General features: G+C 38.2%; 2 protein-coding genes across 2 annotated transcripts; one reads left to right on the forward strand and one right to left on the reverse strand.

The window, feature by feature from the left end:
• Window positions 1-417: 417 nt before the first annotated feature.
• On the reverse strand, window positions 418-8,607 carry LOC101854199. Its single transcript, XM_005107916.3, has 3 exons — window positions 8,314-8,607; window positions 4,734-4,886; window positions 418-3,063 (listed from the first exon to the last, which is right to left on the reverse strand). The coding sequence occupies exons 1-3, from the start codon at window positions 8,564-8,566 to the stop codon at window positions 2,840-2,842; spliced, it is 630 nt and encodes a 209-aa protein (XP_005107973.1). The 5' UTR covers window positions 8,567-8,607; the 3' UTR covers window positions 418-2,839.
• An 878-nt stretch (window positions 8,608-9,485) lies between these two features.
• On the forward strand, window positions 9,486-18,301 carry LOC101854440. Its single transcript, XM_005107917.3, has 3 exons — window positions 9,486-9,815; window positions 13,025-13,177; window positions 14,107-18,301. The coding sequence occupies exons 1-3, from the start codon at window positions 9,533-9,535 to the stop codon at window positions 14,343-14,345; spliced, it is 675 nt and encodes a 224-aa protein (XP_005107974.1). The 5' UTR covers window positions 9,486-9,532; the 3' UTR covers window positions 14,346-18,301.
• The last annotated feature ends 4,601 nt before the right edge of the window (window positions 18,302-22,902 follow it).

Consider the following 22,902-nt stretch of genomic DNA (forward strand, 5'->3'; position numbering starts at 1 on the left):
GCCGCAAAAGTTTCGTGACTTCCAAAGCTAGAGTGTTCCTGGGAACTACAAATATATACATATTTTGTTCCTTTGATCACATTTTTCAGGTTAACCAACCAGAAATGTGTTTGTGAATGGACATAAAAGTATTTTATTTGGAAAGGTGTTGAGCCAAAAAAGAAAATTACAAATAAATTGTCCAGCAGTCAGAAAAAAGCCAGTGCCGGTTTCCGTGATTTCATTTTTTTTACAAGTACCTAAAATCACCAAAATACCTCATGTTTTCATTGAGTACTTTTGTATTCCACATACCCTTGGTTGGCCTTGACAGTAAGCAAGGTTAAAGGAGCCCTCCCCCCACAGGACCCCAAATATGTTAATGTACGACGCAAAAAAATCAGAAACGTCAAAAATAATAAAAATTGGAGACAGTTCAGAAAAAATTACAAATTTTATTTACAAGAGCTGCGCCAGGCTTCTGACATCTTGTGGTCAACTGTAACAATCAGGGCACATGACAAGTCCACACGTGCTTTGCAACAGGAAACAGATGCAAATGAAAAGTTGATATTTTGTTTTGGTAAAACACATTCTTTTTTTATGTCTAAAATTGCAGGAATTTCAAGTTTGAACACACTAAATAACCTTACATATGTAACAGACATGGGACTAAAAACAAACCAATGTAATTAATATTCCAGGGGGAAACTTAAAATAAAGAATACTAAATTTTCATTTTAGTTTACAAAATATAATAATTTCCAAGAGTGTTCTGAAAAATTCTTTCACCTTCAATAGAGTATAGCATTGAGCCGATCAGTCAGAGAAATTTCATACTCTATGAAATCTACATAGAAAACTGTAAGAATCAGATCGTAGGTACGTCTGCTTAAAAATGGAAGGTTGAAGTAAAAAAAAATATTAAAAAATAAAAAACTGACTGAAAAGAGCATTACTTTGCAAACTAAATGATCTTAAACTTAAGGAAAAAACCTACTAAGCACAAGTCTTTAGATCTGTGGATGCTCTGGAATGTCTTTTTTTTTCCAAGTAAAACTGTTGGAATGTGTAAAGTTTTCTCTGTGGTTGAAATTCAAGACTCAATGTTTTCTTAGAGATGGAAAAATGAAAACAGCTGAAAATGTATTTTCCTTGACAATGATAATGCTGAAATAATGTACATGATGGATGTGATCTGCAAACTGTTTTTAATTAAAACATGAAATCTATGTACCAGATACAAATTAATAAAAGATATGCACACAATATTAAAAATGAAAAAAAAAAACCCCAACGAAACAGTCCCTTAGGTCTGCCTATCAGATTAAACTAATGGTACTGTACTACAAAATCAAAGGCTAATGCTTCTTAATCTTAACGATAGAAAATTATTTCTTCATTAAGACAGTAGGCTACATTTTTCAGATGATTTAAAATGAGCCAAGAAATGACTTATCTTAGGCACATATATAATGACCCATTTATTTTGCAAATGTCCTAAAACTCTTACTAAAACTTTAAAAGTAAAAGGAATAAAATCTGATTTCTTACTCAAGATTACAAGGGATGATATGTTTATTTTTATCCCCTCGGAAGGTGAAGAAAATTCTGTTTTTGAGAGCTTAATGCAGAAAACTCGAAATGTTAAAAATTGAACAAATTATGAATATATACATCTATAATAATTCTTATTATGATCTGTAGCATGATTATATGGAAAATTCATTTGTACTGAAGTATAATATACATATGAGACTATTTTACAAATAAAAATTGCTGAAATGAAATGTTGACAGATGTGCCTGCTCAAAATTCAGAAGAAATTCAACTACACAAAAAAGTTCAGTCTGAGGCACATCTGTATATTTCTAACTGTACCAGTATTTCATAAACTAATGGCCATCTATGATCCGCCTAAAGGATATTCTCATATATAGTGTGGCTCTGACCAGATATGTACATCTCAGTGCTCCAATGAAAGATTTGAAATGAAACAAAATAAAAAATACACTTGAGAATCAGCAGTACAGGTTATCAGCCAATGAGTATCAAGAGGACAACCCGTCCCTACACCTAGAATTGTGTGAGCGATGTAATTTGTGAACACATGCCTGTAAAGCACCTGTTGCAAATTGCTCATTTGTTTCTGCTGTCTTCGCTTAGATTTATTTTCTTTCCATCCCACTCTCAGACAAAAATATCAAATGCTAAAAGATTTATCTAAAAAGGTCATTTTCTGAGATTAACAATGAAAAACTAGCACTCCTACTTCGAAATATAAATAATTTGCGTCTGGTGCACCATCCGTCATACATTGCAGACAATATTCAGGTTTCTTTAAAAGGAACAGCTAGAAACAACGATTATAATTATCTATTCAGAAGAGAACAATTTACTCACTCATCAAATTTTCTGATTTTCATCCACACAAAAATTTCTAAATGCTTCCTCTAAACTCTACACAAATACGGAAAAATATCCACCTTGAACTAATTTTTTGACACCGCGCAACAGATTACATAGAAAATCTTTATTTTTTTTGGTGGAGATAACATAAAATATGGCAGGTCACATCTCATATTTTTTTTACAAGTGACAAAGCTAAAAAGTAGGATCAACATCATAAGGCTTTTCACACATGGTATATTTTCATTGAACTTACAAGTACACATAAAAACATATTTACACACATTCGTACACACACAAGCTAACATACAAACACAAGAAGCACTTATCCCATTCATGTAAGACACACATTTGTTGCATAAAAAACCCTGACATTACCATTTTTGCTTCCCTTAAAAATGTCTCCAAACTTTAAAAAACTTGTCAATTCGATGTTCTCGTCTCCTATGAATCAAGTGTAAGTGACAGCAGCCCGGGGGTAGTTGTAGTTGCCCTTCTCCGACATCTTGGCCTTCCCGGCCAGAAGAAGACATACGCAGGAGAACAGGCAGAACCAGCCGGCCATGCAGCACATGCCGTAAGACCACGAGAGAAGGTTCATGTCAGGCCTCGGCATCCAGCGACGATCTTCCTTCTTCACCCCAAACACGATGAGAGCTATGAGCAGAACGATAACTGGGGATGGAAAAGAGGATGAATAGGATGAGAGTGATGACTGGGGATGGGAAGAAGGATGAAGAGGATGAGAGTAGTGAAAATAATTAACTGGGGATGGAAAGAAGGACAAATAAGATTAGATTAGAATGGAGAAGATGACTGGGGATGTTAAGAATGATGAGTAGAATGGTCACTTGGAATGAAATAAGGAACCGGGTTGGGTGTAGTAAATGTGATAAGACTCTCAAATTCCTCACTCCCTAATCAGGGGTGGGGAAATAAACAAGCTTGAAAAAAGGATAAACATCATGACAGTTATGACCATAGAACCAGCCAAAAGATTGCCATATATATTTTGTTGCCATTTTTTCTCTCCAAAAGTTGCCCCAAAAAAATTGGCAAAAGCTGCCAAAAAAGTTGCCATTAATTTTCAAGCTTGCAACTCTCTGTGATGACGTATATAGCAATAAGTCGATTGAGGTAACTTAATCTAAAGCATCAGAATTTCTTGTGCTCTCTTTATAAGCAACCAGAAGATCCTTTGTAGCCACACAGAATGTAAAAATGTGAAAAATAAAGAAATTAGAACAGCACATAAACAACCACAAAAATTAACAAATAAGGAAGTGTGTCAATCTATCCAAAGACTGGCCGTTTTAACCCTAAACATGTGTAATTTTTTTTAAAGCACAGTAAATTACATTTAAATTATGGAATCACACACAAGGGGGATACCAGTGCCAGTATTCGGTTTTGGTGGGGACACGCTCTAACATAACACATTTGTGTTTAAAAAAAAAAGTAGGAACAATATCAAATTAAATTATATTACGTAACATATAAACACCAAACACAAAAACAACACATCAGAACAATAACAACGGAAAAAAATTCACACACCAACAAATTAAAACACAACAAACAGAAAAAAAAGAGAAACAGCAATGCATAAATAGTATGTGAAGTACTTATATTCTTCATTTGAAAATAAATCGACATGATGTCAGCAAGTAAGAAAGAGACGAAGTGAAAACACAAACTTTCTTTCTAAAAGTATATGGCTCGGTATCTCTTCTTTTTTCTTCTATTTTTATTCAGCGTTTTTATTTTTTCCATTTCTTATTCACCGTGGGTAGGTTGGGTTGTTGTTTTTTTTGGGGGGGTTAATGCAAAATTCACGGCCGCGACAAACGCGGATGCTAGATATGTGTTTGTGTGCCTGGAGAAAGGTCCCAGCTGTCGGCAAAGCTATTTTTGAGCAACGGGGTAAAAAGGGAAAAAAAATCGCACCTGGTCAACAATTTTGATCCATCAGAAAACACACATCTAGTAACGTATTGAAAGGAATTCATAATATTATAAAGTCTAAATTGTTTTTTATTAATTATTTTTGCAACATTTTGTACTTTACCAAAAGATAAAAATGTGCTAGAAATTGGATTTTTCTCCAAACTTTGTTTGTACACGAAGCAGTGTTACGAAATGTGGCATACCTTTGAAACAACTTAAGATATATTGAAAAATTAAAAAATCTATGTGACACAGCATTGAATTTGCTACAAGATAACAGAACAATTATTGCTGCCTTTCAAAACATGAATTAAAGACAAAAGAGCCACAGATCAAAAGTTAAGACAGGGTTCAGAACTTTTTCCCAGCAGTTACAAAATTAACAAAAAATGACTTACCATTGAGACCCATGACAGCTCCGTTGCCTATCAACACTGCCCACTCAATCTGTTTGGGAAACAGCCTGAAGATGTAGAATGTGAGGCACACACAACTCAGGAAGATGAACAGGAGAGCAGCGGAGAACATGACCTGCATTCCGATGAACCAAGCTGGGGAAAGACACACAGGAGAAAAAAATTCTTTTAAGGAATCTGTGCTCAATTCTTAATCATAACTCTGTTCTGGAAAAAAAGCTCCACAAAAAGACCTGGTTTTGATAGAGTAGAAAAGAATTCAGCACCCAAAAACATGATGAGTTGCCAAGTTTCAAATGCTCTGATTAAATCCTGAAATGTGCTTAAATATTTTACAAAAATTGTTATTATACCGGCATCTGTGGTAAATCAGTTACAGGCACTTCTCGGTCGCACGCAGGAGACCTGAGTTCGATTCCTGAGTGGGGAGAAATTTTTATCGAGTATCTTGACCTTTTTATAATTCAGTAGTTGTCTGAGTATCCCTCTCAGCTCAGGTTAGAAACCTGAAATTATCTACATTTTTTCGATCGGTGTGTAAAAGAGGTTCACCTTTTTAAAATAATTTATTTCACATCTTCAATGACTTTCTATCAATAACTCATATTTTGCCACCCTTACAATATTTACCTGGATGATTTTTTATTGACAGACCAAAAATTTTACGACTAAAAAGTATAGCAACGGCAGCTCTTCCTCAGGCAGCTAACAAAACAGAGCATTAAGCTAGAAGTTATTTTCTTTTCATTGACTCTGCTAGTGAATTACACACTGTAAATACCTAGGGACCAGTACACAATGCCCAGCTCATACGGATCTAACCCATCTATTACAGTCAAGGCCAGACCGGTTTTCCTTTCGTAGAGGTGCAAAAGCCACAATTTTGACACAATTATATATTTGATCAAATTCAAATCATCCCAAAAATAAAACCTCATATCATTCATTGAACAGAACAATGCCGCGAAGCTTTGCATTAACCAACCATGGTAATCCAAAAACAGGGGTAAACAGAAATAAAATAAAATCTCAAACTTTTTTCGCTCCATCCAGGGCAACTTCTCTTCAGTGAAAACATGCCAAGTACGGGTAAACCAAAAAATATTGAACGGTCCTACCAATTTCAGTTTTAATTAAGCAGCCTCCACGTACTGTAATTTTGAAGTGGTAAAAGTCAAAAGGACAAACTAGGAACAATACTATGTAACACAAAATAGTACACATAATAATATTATATATATATATATATATGTCATAAGCAGACAGCGATTTTTTACAATCTCTGTTTTAGTCCCCCCTGCCCTCATTATTAAATTATAATTAATAAATTAGTAATTTGAAGTGACTATTTCTCCGAACGCTCAGGAAAATAAACTTGACCTCTATTTCTCCGAACGATTTCCGTTCCCGAGATTTTTTGGTTATTTGAGAGATTTAGGCATCATCTTTCATTCTGCGAAGACTGGGAGGAAGCATTTTTCGCATCGAATTCAATTTCTTGAGCTGGAGATTTTTAAACATCTGAATATTCAGATACTTCAATTGTGGTTGGGGCAACGTTCCCGGACTATACTTCATTTGAAAATGCCTTCAAAAGGTACTGCGAGATAACAAGACTGCTCGACTTCGTCAGTAACCTAGTCCTATATTGCATTTAGTCACCCAAAAAGCAAAAATTAAAATCCTCCATATAAACATAACCCCCCCCCCATTCACACATCACACACATGCGCGCGAAGGCCACTCCATTCACAAATAACAAACAAATCTTGAGAATGTAAACCCTTCGGAGAAATAGGGTTCAACTTTATTTTCCACAGCGTTTGGAGAAATAGGGCCGGCCTTAATACAATTAGTATTAATTAGCCTTTTATCATTATTTTTATTACATATATATTAATATTATCACATTCAATTACTATAAATTATAGCAATTTTATGAGTTTGTGTTAGAGTTAACCAGGGGAGAAGGGGTAGCTTGGTTAGGATAATCATTGGAGGCCAAACCTAGATTACCATTTTTTCCCTCTCTAATTTAATTTTAAATAACTTCTGCCATACCAGAATGAAGGTAACCAATAACTGACAAAGGTCTCGTAATCAGTCTTCATCACCTTTGATCTTGCTTAGTAAAATTACCCTACCATACAAAAGTATATCAGTTGTGAACTACTCAAAATACTTGAAGCTATCGTGAAGCTTCTCAACATTATAAAACTTGAAAAATGAGACAGATTAAAATTTTAATTTATTACTATTTTAACCAGAAAGGTTAAACCAGTAATTATTTCTCAATATAAATTTCGAAGTGACTATTTCTCCAAACGTTCGGGAAAATAAACTTGAGCTCTATTTCTCCAAACGGTTTCTGCTCTCAAGATTTTTTTACGAGAGTTAAGCGCCATCTTTCATTCTGCCAATCTGCAAGGACTGGGAAGAAGCATTTTTTGCATAGAATTCAATCTCTAGAGAGACAGAGATTTTTAGATGTCTGAATATTCAGATACTTCAATTGTGGAAGGAGCAACGTTACTGGACTATACTATACGTCATTTGTAACTGCTTTCAAGAGGTTCTGCAAGAAAACAAGACTGCTTGATTTTGACAGTAACCTACACATATTTTGCATTTAGTCACCCTTAAAGCAAAAACTGTATCACAAAAAATCCCTCCATGCATCTACGCTCTCCCCCTCCACCCACACCTTCCGTTCACAACTTACACACACACACGCGCACACTCACTCACACGCGGGCCACTCCATTAAAAAAATCTTGAGAACGGAAACCATTCCGAGAAATAGAGTTCAAGTGTTTTTCAACTATTTTCCAGAGCGTTCGGAGAAATAGAGCCGGCCTTTATAATTTTTCAGTTGCAGCGAGTATTTCAGAATGTGTAAGGAAAGTCTAATTTGCTATTGACCTAACAATACTGCTACTCGGAAGGACTTCTGTTGTGAGCGAACACCCCAACAAACACAATAAAGATCCAAAGAGACCTAAATTACGCCTGAACTTATACAATTCTTCTGTCGCATAATGATCACTCGTTACGGAAGTCCTCCCTGTTACTCTAGACGCACGCTTAGACTTACAGTCAGGTGTATCATATGTTACAAATAAAAAGTATTTCAAGTCCCAGAACATCAGTGGATGGTTGGAGTTGGAGGGAGCCATTGGTGGGTCCAAATCCTTTACTTTCCTTCTGCTGTAACGTTGTTTATTATCTGTTCATCTTACTTTTTCTCTGCACTAAAGTACCATTATAAAGTCGATGTGCTTCTATTTACTCAAATAAACAAACCAGAAACGGAACATCTCTGCTTTAGCTTTCTGATTCTGGCAAGAGTTGAGGAAGTGAAAGTAAACGGTACACACCTGTGCCAAGCATTACTGCTAGGTCTCTGTACACCTTACAGTTACAGAATATATCTATACTATAGGACTATAGGATAGGGAAAATAACTTTAAGATATATTATCCATACTTCCAACATAATATATTGAACCCACTTCTTTCAAACGAAAGGTCAGTTTCATCCTTGAAATCGAAGAAGTACTTACGGGGTGAAACCCATTCCCAGATCGGGCGCATGTCATCGGAAAACACATAGAAACAGCCGACGTATCTCTTGCCATTGTAATCCTTGTAAAACGTGTAGTCGTTGAAACAAAACTCCCAGAGACCGAGCTTAACAAACTGGCCTTTGAATTCCTCGAAAGACTCGACCCAATAAGGACTTGCAAATCCCAAGACCATGAAAATAAGAGCGGCCCCAGCAAAAACGCTGCCTATGACGGCCGTAGTGCCCGACATTTTGAACACAGGCTTTTCTCGCTCCTGTCGCTTCCTGATTGACGAAATTAGGTCATCTCACCTGTAATTTTGGCGACATTGGGCGAGTCCAAGAGATGGCGCAAAATGAGGGGGGTTACAGGCTGAATGTTGCGGAAGGAGCATTCGGCTGTTTATCTGAGAGGGGGCAAACTTCTAAAATAATAATGATGAAAAAGATTTTTAAAATGAACTTTTGCATGAAGAACAGAAATATATTTTTCATCTTCAGACCTGCTCCATTGTTCAAGTCATGGGTCTGGTGTTTCTTCTGGGTATATGTGTTTATGTGTGTGTGTGTGTGTGTGTGTGTGTGTGTGTGTGTGTGTGTGTTCAAAGAGTTAAATTGGTGTATTGGTGTGTGTGTGGGGGGGGGGGGGGGCACAGTGAGTGCCCCACTTTTTCAAGCGACTTTGTTAACACACTTCTTTTTAGCTCATCGCCAAGTTTATGCATCTCCGCAGATTTCCTTCAATAGAAACATTTTGGACAAATGGAAAGCTTTAGTCTGACACACAATTCATCTACGTTGTTGTTGTTGTTCAAAAGAAAATTCAAAACGCCCTACTTTTTTGTGTAGTATGTCATTTCTTCTGAAAAGGGGAGGAGGCACTTTGGCACAGGAAAAGATAAAGAACAGAAAAGTCAAGAAAGAAAGCAAAGAGACATAGTGTAGGCCTACCAAAGTATAGCCTACACAGCTTTTTACACGTTCAACTTTGCGCATAGTTATTATGTGAGTTCTTGTGTGCGTTTCGTCAAAGGAGCTTTGCCAGATGTGCAGGAGAGGCAACAAAATGAAAAAATTAAGTATCGTTCAACATCATTGTAATCTACCCCCATACCTGCGTGAATATGGAACCGTCCACCGGAAACAGTACCTTTGGTTGGCAATGAGGAAGTAAGTGTCCCCAACGATAAACAAAGCTAGCTCTGTCAACTTTCAAAATGGCAGGCACACCAAGGGTTACATGCTGGAGTATCAGTGGGGCAATTTTGATCGCTTTTTCCACTGTATTCGTTATATTTGCTTCGGCATTTCCCTACTGGCAAGAGAGAGAACTGACGAGAGAAGCTGGTTTCCCGCATGTGGGTTTGTGGGAGATTTGCTTCAGGGAAGACGGGGAGCCTGCTCCTCCATGGGCGAATGATGCCCTGACCAAGCGATACTATGGGTGCAACTACGTTTTTGACAGGGAGCTCCGAACTATTCTTCACTGGATATACCCAGGTGTGCTTCTACTCTTTGAGTGAAGTTTCATTTTTTAACGGCAAAGAATAACTTTAAATGTAGATCTAGTCTACCGGTCATACTAAAATGCGAAAAGACATGGAAAAGAAGCGAAAACACTCAAAAAGAGGAAGGACTTCCGTAACGAGCGACCAACCCATCAAACACAATAAAGAAGAGGCCTAGACCAAACCCTAACCCTAACCCTCAATTCTGCTGTGTCTCATAGTCGTAGTGGTCGCTCGTTATGAAAAGGAAGAGGCTAGCCGTACTTAATGACGGCTAGACTGGCAGTCTAGCCGTACTTAAGTACGGCTAGACTCGCAGTCTTGCCGTACTTATTCTTAATATGATGGCTAGACTGACCATTTAACAAAAAATAGGCCTACTGAATTGTAAATATACTTTTTTAGTGTGCAGTACCTAAAGTATTTGTATTTGAGACGAAACCAGGTGCCTAAATGACAGTGCATGTATTTTTAAACCTCCTGTTTTCTAATGTTAATAGGGCCTAAGATAAGTACGGCTAGACTGGCAGTCTAGCCGTACTTAATATTGATGGCTAAATTGTAAATGAAATTTTTAGTTTGCAATGCCTAAAGTATTTGTATTTCAGACAAAACAAAAAGGTGCCTTACTGACTTGCATGTATTTGAACCTGAATAATTACTAGATCTAGATCTAATGAGACCTGTGTACTTAACAGGCTTGAGTCGATAGGGCCAAACCTAGATCTAAGTACGGCTAGACTTGCAGTCTAGCCGTACTTAAGTACGGCTAGCCACTTCGTTACGAAAATCCTCCCGAAAAAGATATGGCAAAAAACGCTAATTGGGAGGGTGTCCCTCACGCTCATATGACCTTATGACACAGTTGCGAGTGCCGTGTAACACTTACCCCAAAAAAAAAGAATTCATGTGGAGAGAGTTCATGCATGGCGAAAATCCACAAGACGCCTTTAACAACAACGTCCTATCACAGTTTAAAATTAATTATAAATAAATGGCATTTTTATAGCTCATGTACCCACTCAAAAGCAAGCTCTGTGCGCTTTACACTATATTATTACACCAGCTGGCCATAGAATACTCAGAAACATTCTCAGCGTCTCAGCTTCCCGGGAAGCATACACAGTGCTGAGTGCAAACAGCTGGTTTAGCGCTCAAACACTAACAAACTGACAAGATCTAAATCACTGACTATAGCTGGGTACCCATTCCCACCTGGGTGAAGTGGGGAAAATTCGTTTAAAGTGCCTTTCCAAAAGACACAACTTCGGGCCCGAGGCTCGAACCCCCGAACCCGCAACCTACGATTACGAGTCCGGAAAAATTACATTTAATTAATATTCTAATAATAATAATTGTAAAGCAAGGCAACAAAAAAGAAAATGATACATCGAAAGGACGTCATGTGCCAATCTGGCATTTATTCGGTTGGAAGTCTCGGGTGTTCATCCTGGCGGAATATAACTGACTTGTACAGACCGTAGATGGTAAGGATTACCCAAATTTTGATCAAAGTAACCCAGAAAATGAGTCTGAAATCTGAAGACGCAGGGACGCAAATCAGATCTTTTCGTGTCTTTTTGCATTTTAGTATGACCTTCAGTTACCTTAGCTGCAATTATAGCCTACTTCAGGGGCAGGACTTATATATGCTGTGCCGGTACGTGTCACTATCTCACAACCTCTTCCTATCTTCATTTTTTTATAACAGTAAAAAAATAGTTCGTCATATAAAGAGTGAGCTTAAGAAGAAGTCACATTTTCAATGTTTTAAAAAAATGGAGAAAGGACAAGAATAGCACACTGAGGTCGCAGTCTGTCAATGTAGCATAATACACACAACGTACACACAAATCCTTAAACCAATACAAGCAGGTGCCCGCATTGTCGGGTCGGTATGCTAGCCAGATTAAGGGTGCAAAGCAGCTATCATGGCACAAGCCGATCGTTCCTGTCGGCGCTTCAAAATCAAACGCGCTGTTTGTTTTCAGGTGATGAGTCGGGCAATCAACCCGACCCGATCCCATCCACCGTGGGCACTCGATATAAAGCTTAAGACACTATTTTTTTACCCTTCCTTATTAAAGACTTGGACGTAGTTTAATACAGATTTTAATTACAAGAACTGTGAGCCAACAGCAAGGTCACAATGTCAGTTGAAACAGTGACAGAGAATGGTTTAAGAAGCACAGTAATGAAAAGATCAATTGAGGGAAGATGGAATTTGAAATACCCTCCTCGTTATAATCAATGGTTTTTTTGGGGGGTTTTTTGGTAAGTGTTTTACTGCACCTGCAACTGCATAAGGTCGTATGAGTGCCCAGGACTCATTAAACATCTTCAGTTTAGTAGGAAATTTTGAATTTTTCTCGGGTGCCAACAGAAGCCTGCTCTGATCGATTTTGGACCACCAAGGGATCTTTATTGGATCGTACGCAACTTGCAGACAGGACCTCCGAGATTTTTAACCCATATCCAAGAAGGCTAGGTGTTAAATCTTTCCTACCATAAGACCAGAAGTGTGGCTGGAAGAAAGCAGTAAGAAGGAGCCAAAGAGTAGCAGCAGAAAGGCTGCAGAAAGACTCAAGAGACCAGAGGGGGCAAAGGAGGTGACGGGATGGGGGCAGGAAGTGGAGACCAAAGCAGACAATAGAACATTGTTTGAGTACAGGAAAGGTGAAAGGAGACAAGTTTAGAGAAGAAAATTTTCTGTCACCATCCGGATTCCAACCTCAGACCCATTGATTGAATGAGAGGCGAACACTTTAACCTCTCGACCACGAGAACCCCCTTCTTAACAACATTTTTTATATATGCCTTTAACCACCCAATATGTTGATAATCAGGATGGTGAAATAATTTGATAATGGCATGCTACAAAATCGCACTGTGACCTGGATGTTGCACAAAATGGGAAGGGGGAGGGGGGTGCTGTATTTAACTTTTAACGTTTACCTAGTCCAGCATGCACGCATACCAAAACTGGCGGGAAGTGAAAATCATTTTGTTTTGTATGAATTTCTTTCTGCTCATACATGTTTTAAGAGTGCAAAGAATAATGTGGGCTATAATACTGTAAGAAAAGATTTGAAAATTCTGTTCACTATGTGCATGTTTCCGTTTCACTATAAGTATGCGTGTTTTCATTGAGCATGCTTGATTGTATTTCTCAACTTTGCTGTGTCCCTCTCCGTGCTGTAGGTTGGTTCATCGGGGTGACATTTCTGGTGACATTGGGTCTCCTCCTGCAGCCTGTGGCCTTCATCATCGACATTCTCTTCTTTGTACGAGTGTGCAGCGCTCACCTTGAGCACGTTCTCGTGGGGGTCGCGTTTTTGCTGACCACAATCAATGGTGAGACATTGTACCGCTTTTTAAAAATTTGATAGAAAAATGGAGTCACTAAGAGTGACTAATTTTTAATATTATTTTTTCAATTGTTCTTAGCTCTGAAAGCAAAATTTCTTTCAAGAGAGAAAAAACTGTTTTCAGTTCATTGTTTAAAAAAAAATTTGCCTACATGCCTCTTTTAATTTTATATGTTTTTTTTTTCTTTTCAAGTTTGGGATAATCTGAATTTCAACAAAATGTTTTTGGAGCATTATGCAGCTGAAGCCACAGAATTAAAAAGTAATAATAAAGTATTTTCACAATTTTGGGCTAACCACATCTGAACAGCTGGCGGATATTAATGATTTCCTTTTTAGATCATAGAAAAATTGTGTTTTTTTAGTGGGATTTAAGCATAAAATGCCCTTTGAAAATATTTGATGAACTGTTGTCATATGAACTTTCAGCTGTATCAGTTTTGCTAAGCAAAAGAGTATTCACTACTCTGATCACTTTAATCATAATCCCAAACTTATGAGGACACTCTTTTGCACTCACACACACAGACACACACACACACACACACACACACACACACACACACACACATATACACAGATGGATGTGCAATCTTATAAGTATTGTGAAAGAATATGTCAGGTAGTGATCTGGAATTGAAAATTCTACTCTGTAATAAATTATTATTGTTTTACTTCATATAATTTTAACTTAACGATATTTTAGAGAGAGCAGGTGGTTGGAAGACACCAGTGATTGATCAACTTCTTCTGTTTCCACCCTGTTAAGTGTGTTACTGTTATTTGTCTCTGTCTCACTTTTTCCCCTGCACTAATTTATTTAATGGCTGTTTTCGCATCAATGTTTTTGTGTCTCTTTTCTCAAACAAGTCCTAACTATTCAGGAAAGCCTTGAATCAAATTATTATCTTTCAGGTTTCACCACAGCCATTGCTATAATCATCTTTGGCATCAAGTCCGACACGGATCAATATTGGATACCGGATCCGAAGTCCAGCCACCTTTCATACTCATTTGCCGTGTGTGCCTTCGTTCCAGTACTGTCTTGGCTGGCTGGAATGTGTCATGGTGTGGAATTCTTGAGACTCAAATCAATCAGAGATCGTAATGCACGGGCAAAGGTCTATGCAAGAGGGGAATTTGGCAGATATTGAAAATCTTTTTCGTTTGCAAAGTGTTGTGAGAGAAGATGTGCTGCAATTTGTATTGTTGCTCAATACAGGTTAATAATTAATTTATATGCCTCAAGTGTTGTGCATAAATAAATATGAGAGTGAACTTACTTGTGTTTTCAACTGACAGTACAAGAGGGTAGCTTGAAGTAGACCCTACTGAATAGGCTAAAAGCACCCCCATGGAAGTGTGCAAAATTTAAGTGGTGTCACATAACCCATTTTTTGCACAACATGGACCAGCTGCTAGGGTGTAGTGGTTTTGTGCCTAGCTGTCACACACAGAAGACATATGTTCCATTCCAGTGTGGGGAGAATTGTTATTGAGTATGGTAGTTCATATGTCTGTTTTTCGTTTGAAAAACTGTATCCGTCTCAGCCGGGGTGGCCAGAGAGGCATGGTTTAAGCTGGCCTACTATTACTGAATGATCTAAATTGTGTTAATGAAGGCAAAAAAAACATGCCTCCATTAAAAAAGAAAAAAATCCCACATCATAGTACAGTCAAGTTGTTAGAATTTTTAAAACATTCAAGCTAAAGGGTTTAAAAATATGGCAAATAAAGTGTTGGTGCTAAATTGTGAAGTGTTGATTTTAAAGTTCACATAAAGTGTATAAAGAATGGCCAGCTGCTAGCGATATATTAATCCTGTTGATTGGGCCTAAAACAACTGCATATTTTTTTTTACGAAAAAACTTTGAGAACGTGTTACCGCTTGTCTTTGGGTAACTCACCTATCCCTCAACAGGCTGACACATTGTTGTTTATGTTGTTTTAAAGTTTAGGGGCTTGTGGGTATCTCGGAGAAAACACAGCTCAAATTCTTAATCTTGAGTCAGGAGGGGTTTTTTTTTTTTTTTTTGGATTCGTTTTTGTTTCTTTTTTTTCATAGAGCTGATGCTCTTTTTTAGAGGTTTCTACCGATCTGTTATAATGGAAGTGCAGCTGAAACTGTTGAAGATGGCCTCCCATTTTGTCTAGGAGAAAAATGGCTGTCTTTCACAGTGCCATTACAATAATTATTTTTTTACCCAAAGGGGGGGGAGGGGGTTGTTTGAACAGATGATTGTCTCATACAGATGGATGTTTGGGCAGGTTTGACTATTGTATGAACTTACTTACTACCCATTATGCCATCTGGTGTTTAGGGCAGCAACAAAGGATCTCCAGCTCTGTCTGTTTTGGGCCATCTTGGTCAGCGTACCCCACGAATGATTCCAGGATTTCATTTCAGACTCTACTGTGCGTCTCCAAGTCACTTTTACTGTATGAAGCAGGATGTAAACTGTATTATGTAAGAAGGTTGTTGTTCAGGTTCGGTGTGGTTCAATTATTTATAGATATTTTGTTATCGGTTGAAAATATTTGTTACCTTTACATTTCAGAGATTTTTTTTTTGGGTGTACTTCAGAGGACTTGTTCATATTTGTGATAATATCTGTATATGACACTCTCTTCCGCCACTTGATGTAAAAATGAGAGAGAGAGAGGGAAGGACGGAGGAGGATGAGCGAGAATGAAAAGAAAATATGCAAAGTTGACATGAAAAAAAGAAAGAGAGAGATTTTGTTTATATTTGTACATACTTGTTTGACTAAAAGTGAAGAAGCAGGCATGAGGGAGAGGACAGATTAAAGAAGCATGTTTGTATCTGCTGAAATGACGTATGGAGAAAATTCAGTTATATAATGAATGAAAGCATTCCATACCTACCCAACACTTACACCGGTGTATGTAGTGTAACTGATAGGCCTTTCGCCATCCCACTCAAGAGACATGAGCTTGAGTCCCATGTGGAGAGAATTTGTATTGAGCATCTCTGTCTTCCTGCTAAGATGTTGTATCCCCTGTAGCTTGTGTTGGGGCCCTGAGAGGCAGAGTTGAAACCTGCCTAGATAAGTCATACTAAATGAACTAAATTGTGTCAATGGGGACATAAAACATCCACAATTTTATTGAAATTCGAAAAGCTTAGCAAAAACAACTACACTGTGTACAGCTGAAGGGTTTACACGAGGACACAAAGACAAGACTAGCTTATACCTTCTCTGAAACAGTACTTGACTGCTATTAGGGTTGTATTATGATGTGCTTTATATAACAAAGCAGTTTTTGATTAAAATTAAAGACTATTCTGAGCAATTCCATAGATCTTTATCAAAATTATTGATATATTCTCGATTAATTTAATGTTTTCACTCTGCAGAGAAAGCATGTTGATCATTATTGAAATTTATCTTTTTATTGAATAATTGTTTCAGTGCATGCAACTCTTTAGACTGAATATCACGAAACAGAGATAAGTACTTGTACTTGTATGAGAAGACACACGGCAGATGTGTCCTGCTTTTTTAGACAATGATTAAAACCTGACTTGATCTCAAAGACACTGGAATGATCACTCGGCTGTATGTTTGGTCATCGAAATTGTTTGACATAATTTGTGGGCCTGAGCTTACTTCCTACACCTTTTGAAAATTCCATGACGGCAGAGAAAAATGTGGTCCCACTCAAATCCTGAATGTGAGTGAGTGTGTTTGTGTGCTCATATGTGTGTAATATTTATTTGTGAAGAGACAATTCCAATTTCCAGTGACTAACAGGGACTGTTTTTACGACAGTCTTTGCTTTTATTGTCTTCTGTGGTCAGTTACATTCCAAATTTTTTCCAGGCCTTTTATTAGCAGTTTTCTATTAATGCAGGTCCTGTATTTTGTAAAGTGTCAGGTGTTGTTTTTGTAACATGTTTTACCTGAAGGAATATCAAAAGGGAGTTCCGTGTATCAATCGTTTAAATTTAATAAAAAAGTGGAACTATAGCCAAACATGCAACCCTTTTCGAAGCACACCTGCAGACCACACACAGATTTCTACATTGTGAACATATTTTAGATTTATCTTTGTAATGCAAATTCAAAAGAAAAAAAAAATTCATTTTGTAATTCGTTTTATTCTCCTTTGTGCAGTGTTTATTTTCTACCTTTACCTAGATACCCAGGGGTTTCATCTGCGGTTCAGAGTTTGATGTGCAATGACCCGCCATTGCTTACAGTACTGTTACAGTCACTATCTATTACTACTTTGAACGTCCTGTGAACCACATGCAGCTCATTAACTTTGTAAACAGAAAACTTTTCTTTCAAAGTTTTAAAAGTCGAGTAGGTTTTTCATGAGTCTGGTTATGATTTGATTATTCTTACGTGTTCATATCTACAGATTAAGCACCACTTGTTGTATCTAATGAAAGTCAAAACCACACATTTAAATCGGATAAACAAAAAAAATTGCCTGCAAAAAGAGCTGAGGTGTCCGTCCTCTGGACAAAACACTAATGATTGAATTGTGGCAAATAAATATTTAGTTTTCAACTGTTGTAGTTTTTGTACAATATGTTTGATGCTGCTGCAAACGGCAAGCATAAATGTTACCGTACCATTTCATTAAAATTGTTGTTTTGTTTTTTATACTTCGGTCAAACTGCTCCATTACTTTGAATTCGTGACTGCTACCAAAACATTTGCATACTCATTTTATGTTTTTAAAATGGGGACAATATTATTCAGAAATGTTGCTCCTTCTTTCCAATTAAATCTATCATCCTAATCTCTGCCTCCTTCTTTTCTTTGTATGTAACTCTCTTGTAACAACTCAAATCTTTGGCACTTATTTTATATGACCTGTGCTGTAAAAGTCATACTAAAGCTAAAAACTCAGTGCAGTGTGACACGTCCAGTCCAGACCATGGTACAAGGCGAAGGGTTCAAGTTCAAGAAGAAAAATGCTCTTTTTTATGTGTAGGCCTACATTGTACATGAGATATGTAGAAGGAGTTTGTCTATGCTGTTGATATGTCTGTAATAATATTGTATAGAACATAACGCCCTAATTACTTTATAATGAGATGATTCTTGCAAAATAAATTTGTATATATATGGTATTTTCTATTTTGCTTCGCATTTTTGACAGTTTGTGGGGATGTTTAGGAAAAGTGTTGACTCCACCTGAATTTGGACCCTGAACTTCTTGCTGTTTATTTCTGCTGGCACCCATAGCAGAGGATAGATACAGCTGTGTGGTGTGGAGAGGGTGGGATGGGGGTGGGGAGGGCACCGAGGATGAGGAAGCAGACTCAATATCGGGTTCAATGTGGGAGTTTTGTGGGCCACATCAGACATGAGACTGATTTTTTATTTTTTTATTTGAAGAGTTAATTCCCTTTTCATGACCTAATTTGGGTTTGTACCTCGAAATTCCTAACTGTAATGTAGAGGTGGGAACCCCCAAGGTGTCCATCTCGGATAGAGCCCAACAAAGTGGAATGAAAGTCTTGAAAATTCCACAAGCGAATCAGCACTTTAAAGAATGTCTTGTTGGGGATATATCGACTCCTTCCATTCATCATAATATATGATGTACAAGCACATGTATTATGATTTTGATATTAAAAAAGGAATCGTTCATGAGAACAGCACGCACCCTTTCCCTCTCTCTGTCTATCTGTCTGTCTGTCTCTCTCTCTCTGTCTCTCTCTCTCTCTCTCTCTCTCTCTCTCTCTCTCTCTCTCTCTCTCTCTCTCTCTCTCTCTCTCTCTCTCTCTCTCTCTTAGGGCTGTACCCCGGTAGCAAACCCGCTCGTGCTCGCAAGCCCCTAGTTCAAGTCACAAGCCTCAAATCACTAGGTCAAATCATCAAATCAAATCACCAGCATGATAAGTTGAGTCTAGCGCAAACTGTAACCTCCTTGATCTAGTCTAAATTTCAAGTCCACAGCAACTAGCAATCCGCGAAGCCACTCGTGTCAGGCCCCCTCATCATCCCCACCTTGCTTGCAATCCGCGAAGCCACTTACATCAGAAAAAGAGAGAGGGGGAGAGTGAGAGATTCCGCCCACAGAGTTCACAGACTCACTCCACGGCGTGGTGCTGTAGTTTACTCGATTAATCGAAGGCCTGCGCAAAGCAGCGGATAGCCCTCAAGTCTCAAATCCCGTCCGCAGCCACAAGCCCCACAATTCACACAGTACTGCTTTGTGCTAGGCCTAGAGAATTGTCCCAGGACAAGCTCTAAACTTGACCTGCTGACTTGTACTGTCTCGATACACCGAGCGAGCGGCACGCCGCAGGACCGCTCGATGTGTTCAAACAGCAGTACTGCTCGCTGTGTGAACGTTGAACCGTGGAGGAAGGGAGAGGCTGGGCTTGTTTTGGTGCAAGGCGTAGAGAGCTGAAGTTATTTTTTGTTTATCCGATTTGAATGTGTGGTTTTGACTTTCATTAGATGCAACAAGTGGTGCTTAATCTGTAGATATGAGCACGTAAGAATAATCAAATCATAACCAGACTCATGAAAAACCTACTCGACTTTTAAAACTTTGAAAGAAAAGTTTTCTGTTTACAAAGTTAATGAGCTGCATGTGGTTCACAGGACGTTCAAAGTAGTAATAGATAGTGACTGTAACAGTACTGTAAGCAATGGCGGGTCATTGCACATCAAACTCTGAACCGCAGATGAAACCCCTGGGTATCTAGGTAAAGGTAGAAAATAAACACTGCACAAAGGAGAAAAAAACGAATTACAAAATGATCAGCTAAGCGAATGGATAAGTGAGAGGGAGCGTGGTATTGTAGTAATAGAGACCTAGGTTTCTGGTAGTAATAAAAATAAGTTGACTTAGATTACCCTAAAATGGAAAACTCCAGGGGTCATTGTGATTGGCTTTTGTATCGTATGTATGTAACCTATTTTGTAGATGTGTTGCACTCACAGTGGCATAATACTATTAATACAGAACATTTAGGAGACGGGCTAGGCCTACTTCAACCCAATGTCAGGGCCAACCTGGGCTGAGAGGGAACAACGCCCCAGCAGAAAGACGGAGGTTCTCAGTAAAAAATATCTCCCCATACGGGAATCGAACTGAGGTCTTTTGCGTGCGACGATGAAGCGCTTGGCTCGTGCACATTAAAAATAAACAGGCCTTAACATCGTAAGAATAGCCAATCCAATATTAATTTTTAAGTGCATTGAATTTTTGTTTTTTTACAACCGAACTATGAAAAACAACAACCGATCTTGCACTTTTGGTGCAAGCCTCTCAACACAAATAACCAGAGAATCTTCTGTAATATTACTAATATGTACTGAGCCCACAGCCACGAGAGTTGGCGACGTCACGACACAGTACAGCAGGACTGCGAGTCACAACTCACCGGAAGTTCCCTCCGGTAGCAAGCGGGAGGCAAATCAAATCACATGCCTGCTCGCAAGCCTCTAGCGCAAGCCGTCCGCTGCTTTGCAAGCCTTCGATTAACCGAGCAGAATCCAGCCCCTCTCTCTCTCTCTCTCTCTCTCTCTCTCTCTCTCTCTCTCTCTCTCTCTCTCTCTCTCTCTCTCTCTCTCTCTCTCTCTCTCTATCTCTCTCTGTCTGTCTCTGTCTGTCTGTCTGTCTGTCTGTCTGTCTGTCTGTCTGTCTGTCTCTCTCTCTCTCTCTCTCTCTCTCTCTCTCTCTCTCTCTCTCTCTCTCTCTCTCTCTCTCTCTCTCTCTCTCTCTCTCTCTCTCTCTCTCTCTCTCTCTCTCTCTCTCTCTCTCTGCTGAAATGGTGAAATGGTATAAGTTTAACGCCCCTATCAACACTGTTAGGTTATTTAAGGGGCGGGACCTCCTAGTTTAACGTCCGTCTCCGATAGGACCGAGCCAAGTGGGAAGTTCGTGTAAAGTGCCTTTCCCAAGGACACAACGTCGGACCGAGCTGAGGCTCGAACCCCCGAACTCGCAATCTCACGATTACGAGTCCGGTTCTCTCTCTGCACCCACCTCCTATTTTTATCAGTCTCACACATACATATGCACACTAGTGTTCGCGCACGCACGCACACACACACACAAACACACACGTACACACACACACACTCACACACCTTAAAACAACAAAACGACACCCAATATTTGATTAAGAAATCTTTAAAAGCCCACACTCATAAATGGCACACACCACAGGGACATAAAAACCTGTTATGATCATGATTTGTTGGATAGAATAAACATTTTAGTCACAAAAATGAAATGAACAAACCAACCTTTGAAACTATCATACTATGCTCAAAATTTCTCTTTATTCTGATCCAACGTCATAAATGTAACTGTTTTCTCTGTTTCGCCTGTTTATCGTGGGGTTTTTTTTTGTTTTGGGTGTTTTTTTTGGCTCCAATTCAAGTTAAAGCGCGCCAAATTTGTTGATATACCCTGGCTTCATGGTTGATAATACTAGGCTAGCATCTGCGTTTGTTGCCATTTTTTTGTCCAAAAGTTGCCATTAATTTCAAGCTTTCAACTCTCTGTGACGACGTATATATAATATAGCAATATGTTGATAGAGGTAACAATCTAAAGCACCAGAATTTCTTGTGCTCTGTTGAAAGCATCCAGAATATCATTTGCTGTCACCCACACGGTAAAAACGTGAAAAATAAAGATTTCACAATAGAGTGAGTTAGAATGAAACCAAAATTAGAACCGCATAAATAACCGGAAAAATTATCAAGTCAGATCGCGTGTCCACCTATCAGAAGATATGCTGTTTTAACCCTAAGCGTGTGTAATTCAAGAAAAAGTAGGCCTACAAGATAATACAAGTAAATTATGGAATCACACACCATTGGGGCGTGCCGGTATTAGTATTCGGTTTTGGTGGAGACACGCTCTAACGTAACACACTTATATTTTTAAAAGGGTAGTAACAGCATTAAATTAAATGACATTACGCTGTATAAACACAAAAAAAGAAAAACAAATCAGAACATTTTTTGAAAAATTAAGACACCAACTCAACAAATTAAAACACTACAAAGAGGGAAAAATGAAAGACAGACAGCAATATAAATAGTAGATCTATGTAATGTACTTATATTCTCCGCATGAAAATAGATACACAGGGACATCTTAAAACTTATTAAAATACATGCTCTAATATGTTTTGAAGTAACTTTTTTCGTATTTTTTGAAAATTTCAAAATTCGCGGACCAAAAAATGCAAAAAAATGGCGGCTGCGACAAACACAGATGCAAGATAATAGATAAAGTTTACATCATGACAGTCTACATCCAGAAGTGGCAAATCCTGAGGAAAACTTATCGCACTGTAGGTAATGAAAAAAATGGAAGACCTATATAATTAAATTGTATTAATGATAATTCTTTTCCCTTTGTTTGATAGATTAGATAAATAGATCAAGTAATTAGATAAACGATTGTGTAGGCGCCTACCTTTACGCTGTTCACGCCTGCTGGGTTTTGAAAAAGGGAACAACCATTATGTCAATAGAAGAAAAAGTAAGTTAAAATTAACACCATTAAAAGTGTGGATCCATAGATATATCGTGTCAGCTAAACAACAGCTTTCGTCTGAATATATCACATTGTATTGAAAACCAACCATAGTGGGTTATGTGTTTAAGTGTGGGGTTTGACCGGAGAAAGAGGGGGGGGGGGGCTGGAGGGGCGGGCTTTCACGTTGCAGGAGTTAAAATATTTTTCTCGTTA

The sequence above is a fragment of the Aplysia californica genome, unplaced genomic scaffold (assembly GCF_000002075.1).
Source record: "Aplysia californica isolate F4 #8 unplaced genomic scaffold, AplCal3.0 scaffold00642, whole genome shotgun sequence".
In the NCBI taxonomy this organism is placed as follows: Eukaryota; Metazoa; Mollusca; class Gastropoda; order Aplysiida; family Aplysiidae; genus Aplysia; species Aplysia californica.

Bases quoted from the DNA above. Each gene is read 5' to 3' on its own strand.
- LOC101854199 (XM_005107916.3), bottom strand. From the start codon at position 8,566: ATGTCGGGCACTACGGCCGTCATAGGCAGCGTTTTTGCTGGGGCCGCT. The intron at 4,887-8,313 runs GTAAGTACTTCT...GTCTTTCCCCAG, and splicing joins CTGGGAATGGGTTTCACCCC to CTTGGTTCATCGGAATGCAG. The intron at 3,064-4,733 runs GTAAGTCATTTT...TTCCATCCCCAG, and splicing joins AGCTGTCATGGGTCTCAATG to TTATCGTTCTGCTCATAGCT.
- LOC101854440 (XM_005107917.3), top strand. From the start codon at position 9,533: ATGGCAGGCACACCAAGGGTTACATGCTGGAGTATCAGTGGGGCAATT. The intron at 9,816-13,024 runs GTGTGCTTCTAC...TCCGTGCTGTAG, and splicing joins TCTTCACTGGATATACCCAG to GTTGGTTCATCGGGGTGACA. The intron at 13,178-14,106 runs GTGAGACATTGT...ATTATCTTTCAG, and splicing joins TTTGCTGACCACAATCAATG to GTTTCACCACAGCCATTGCT.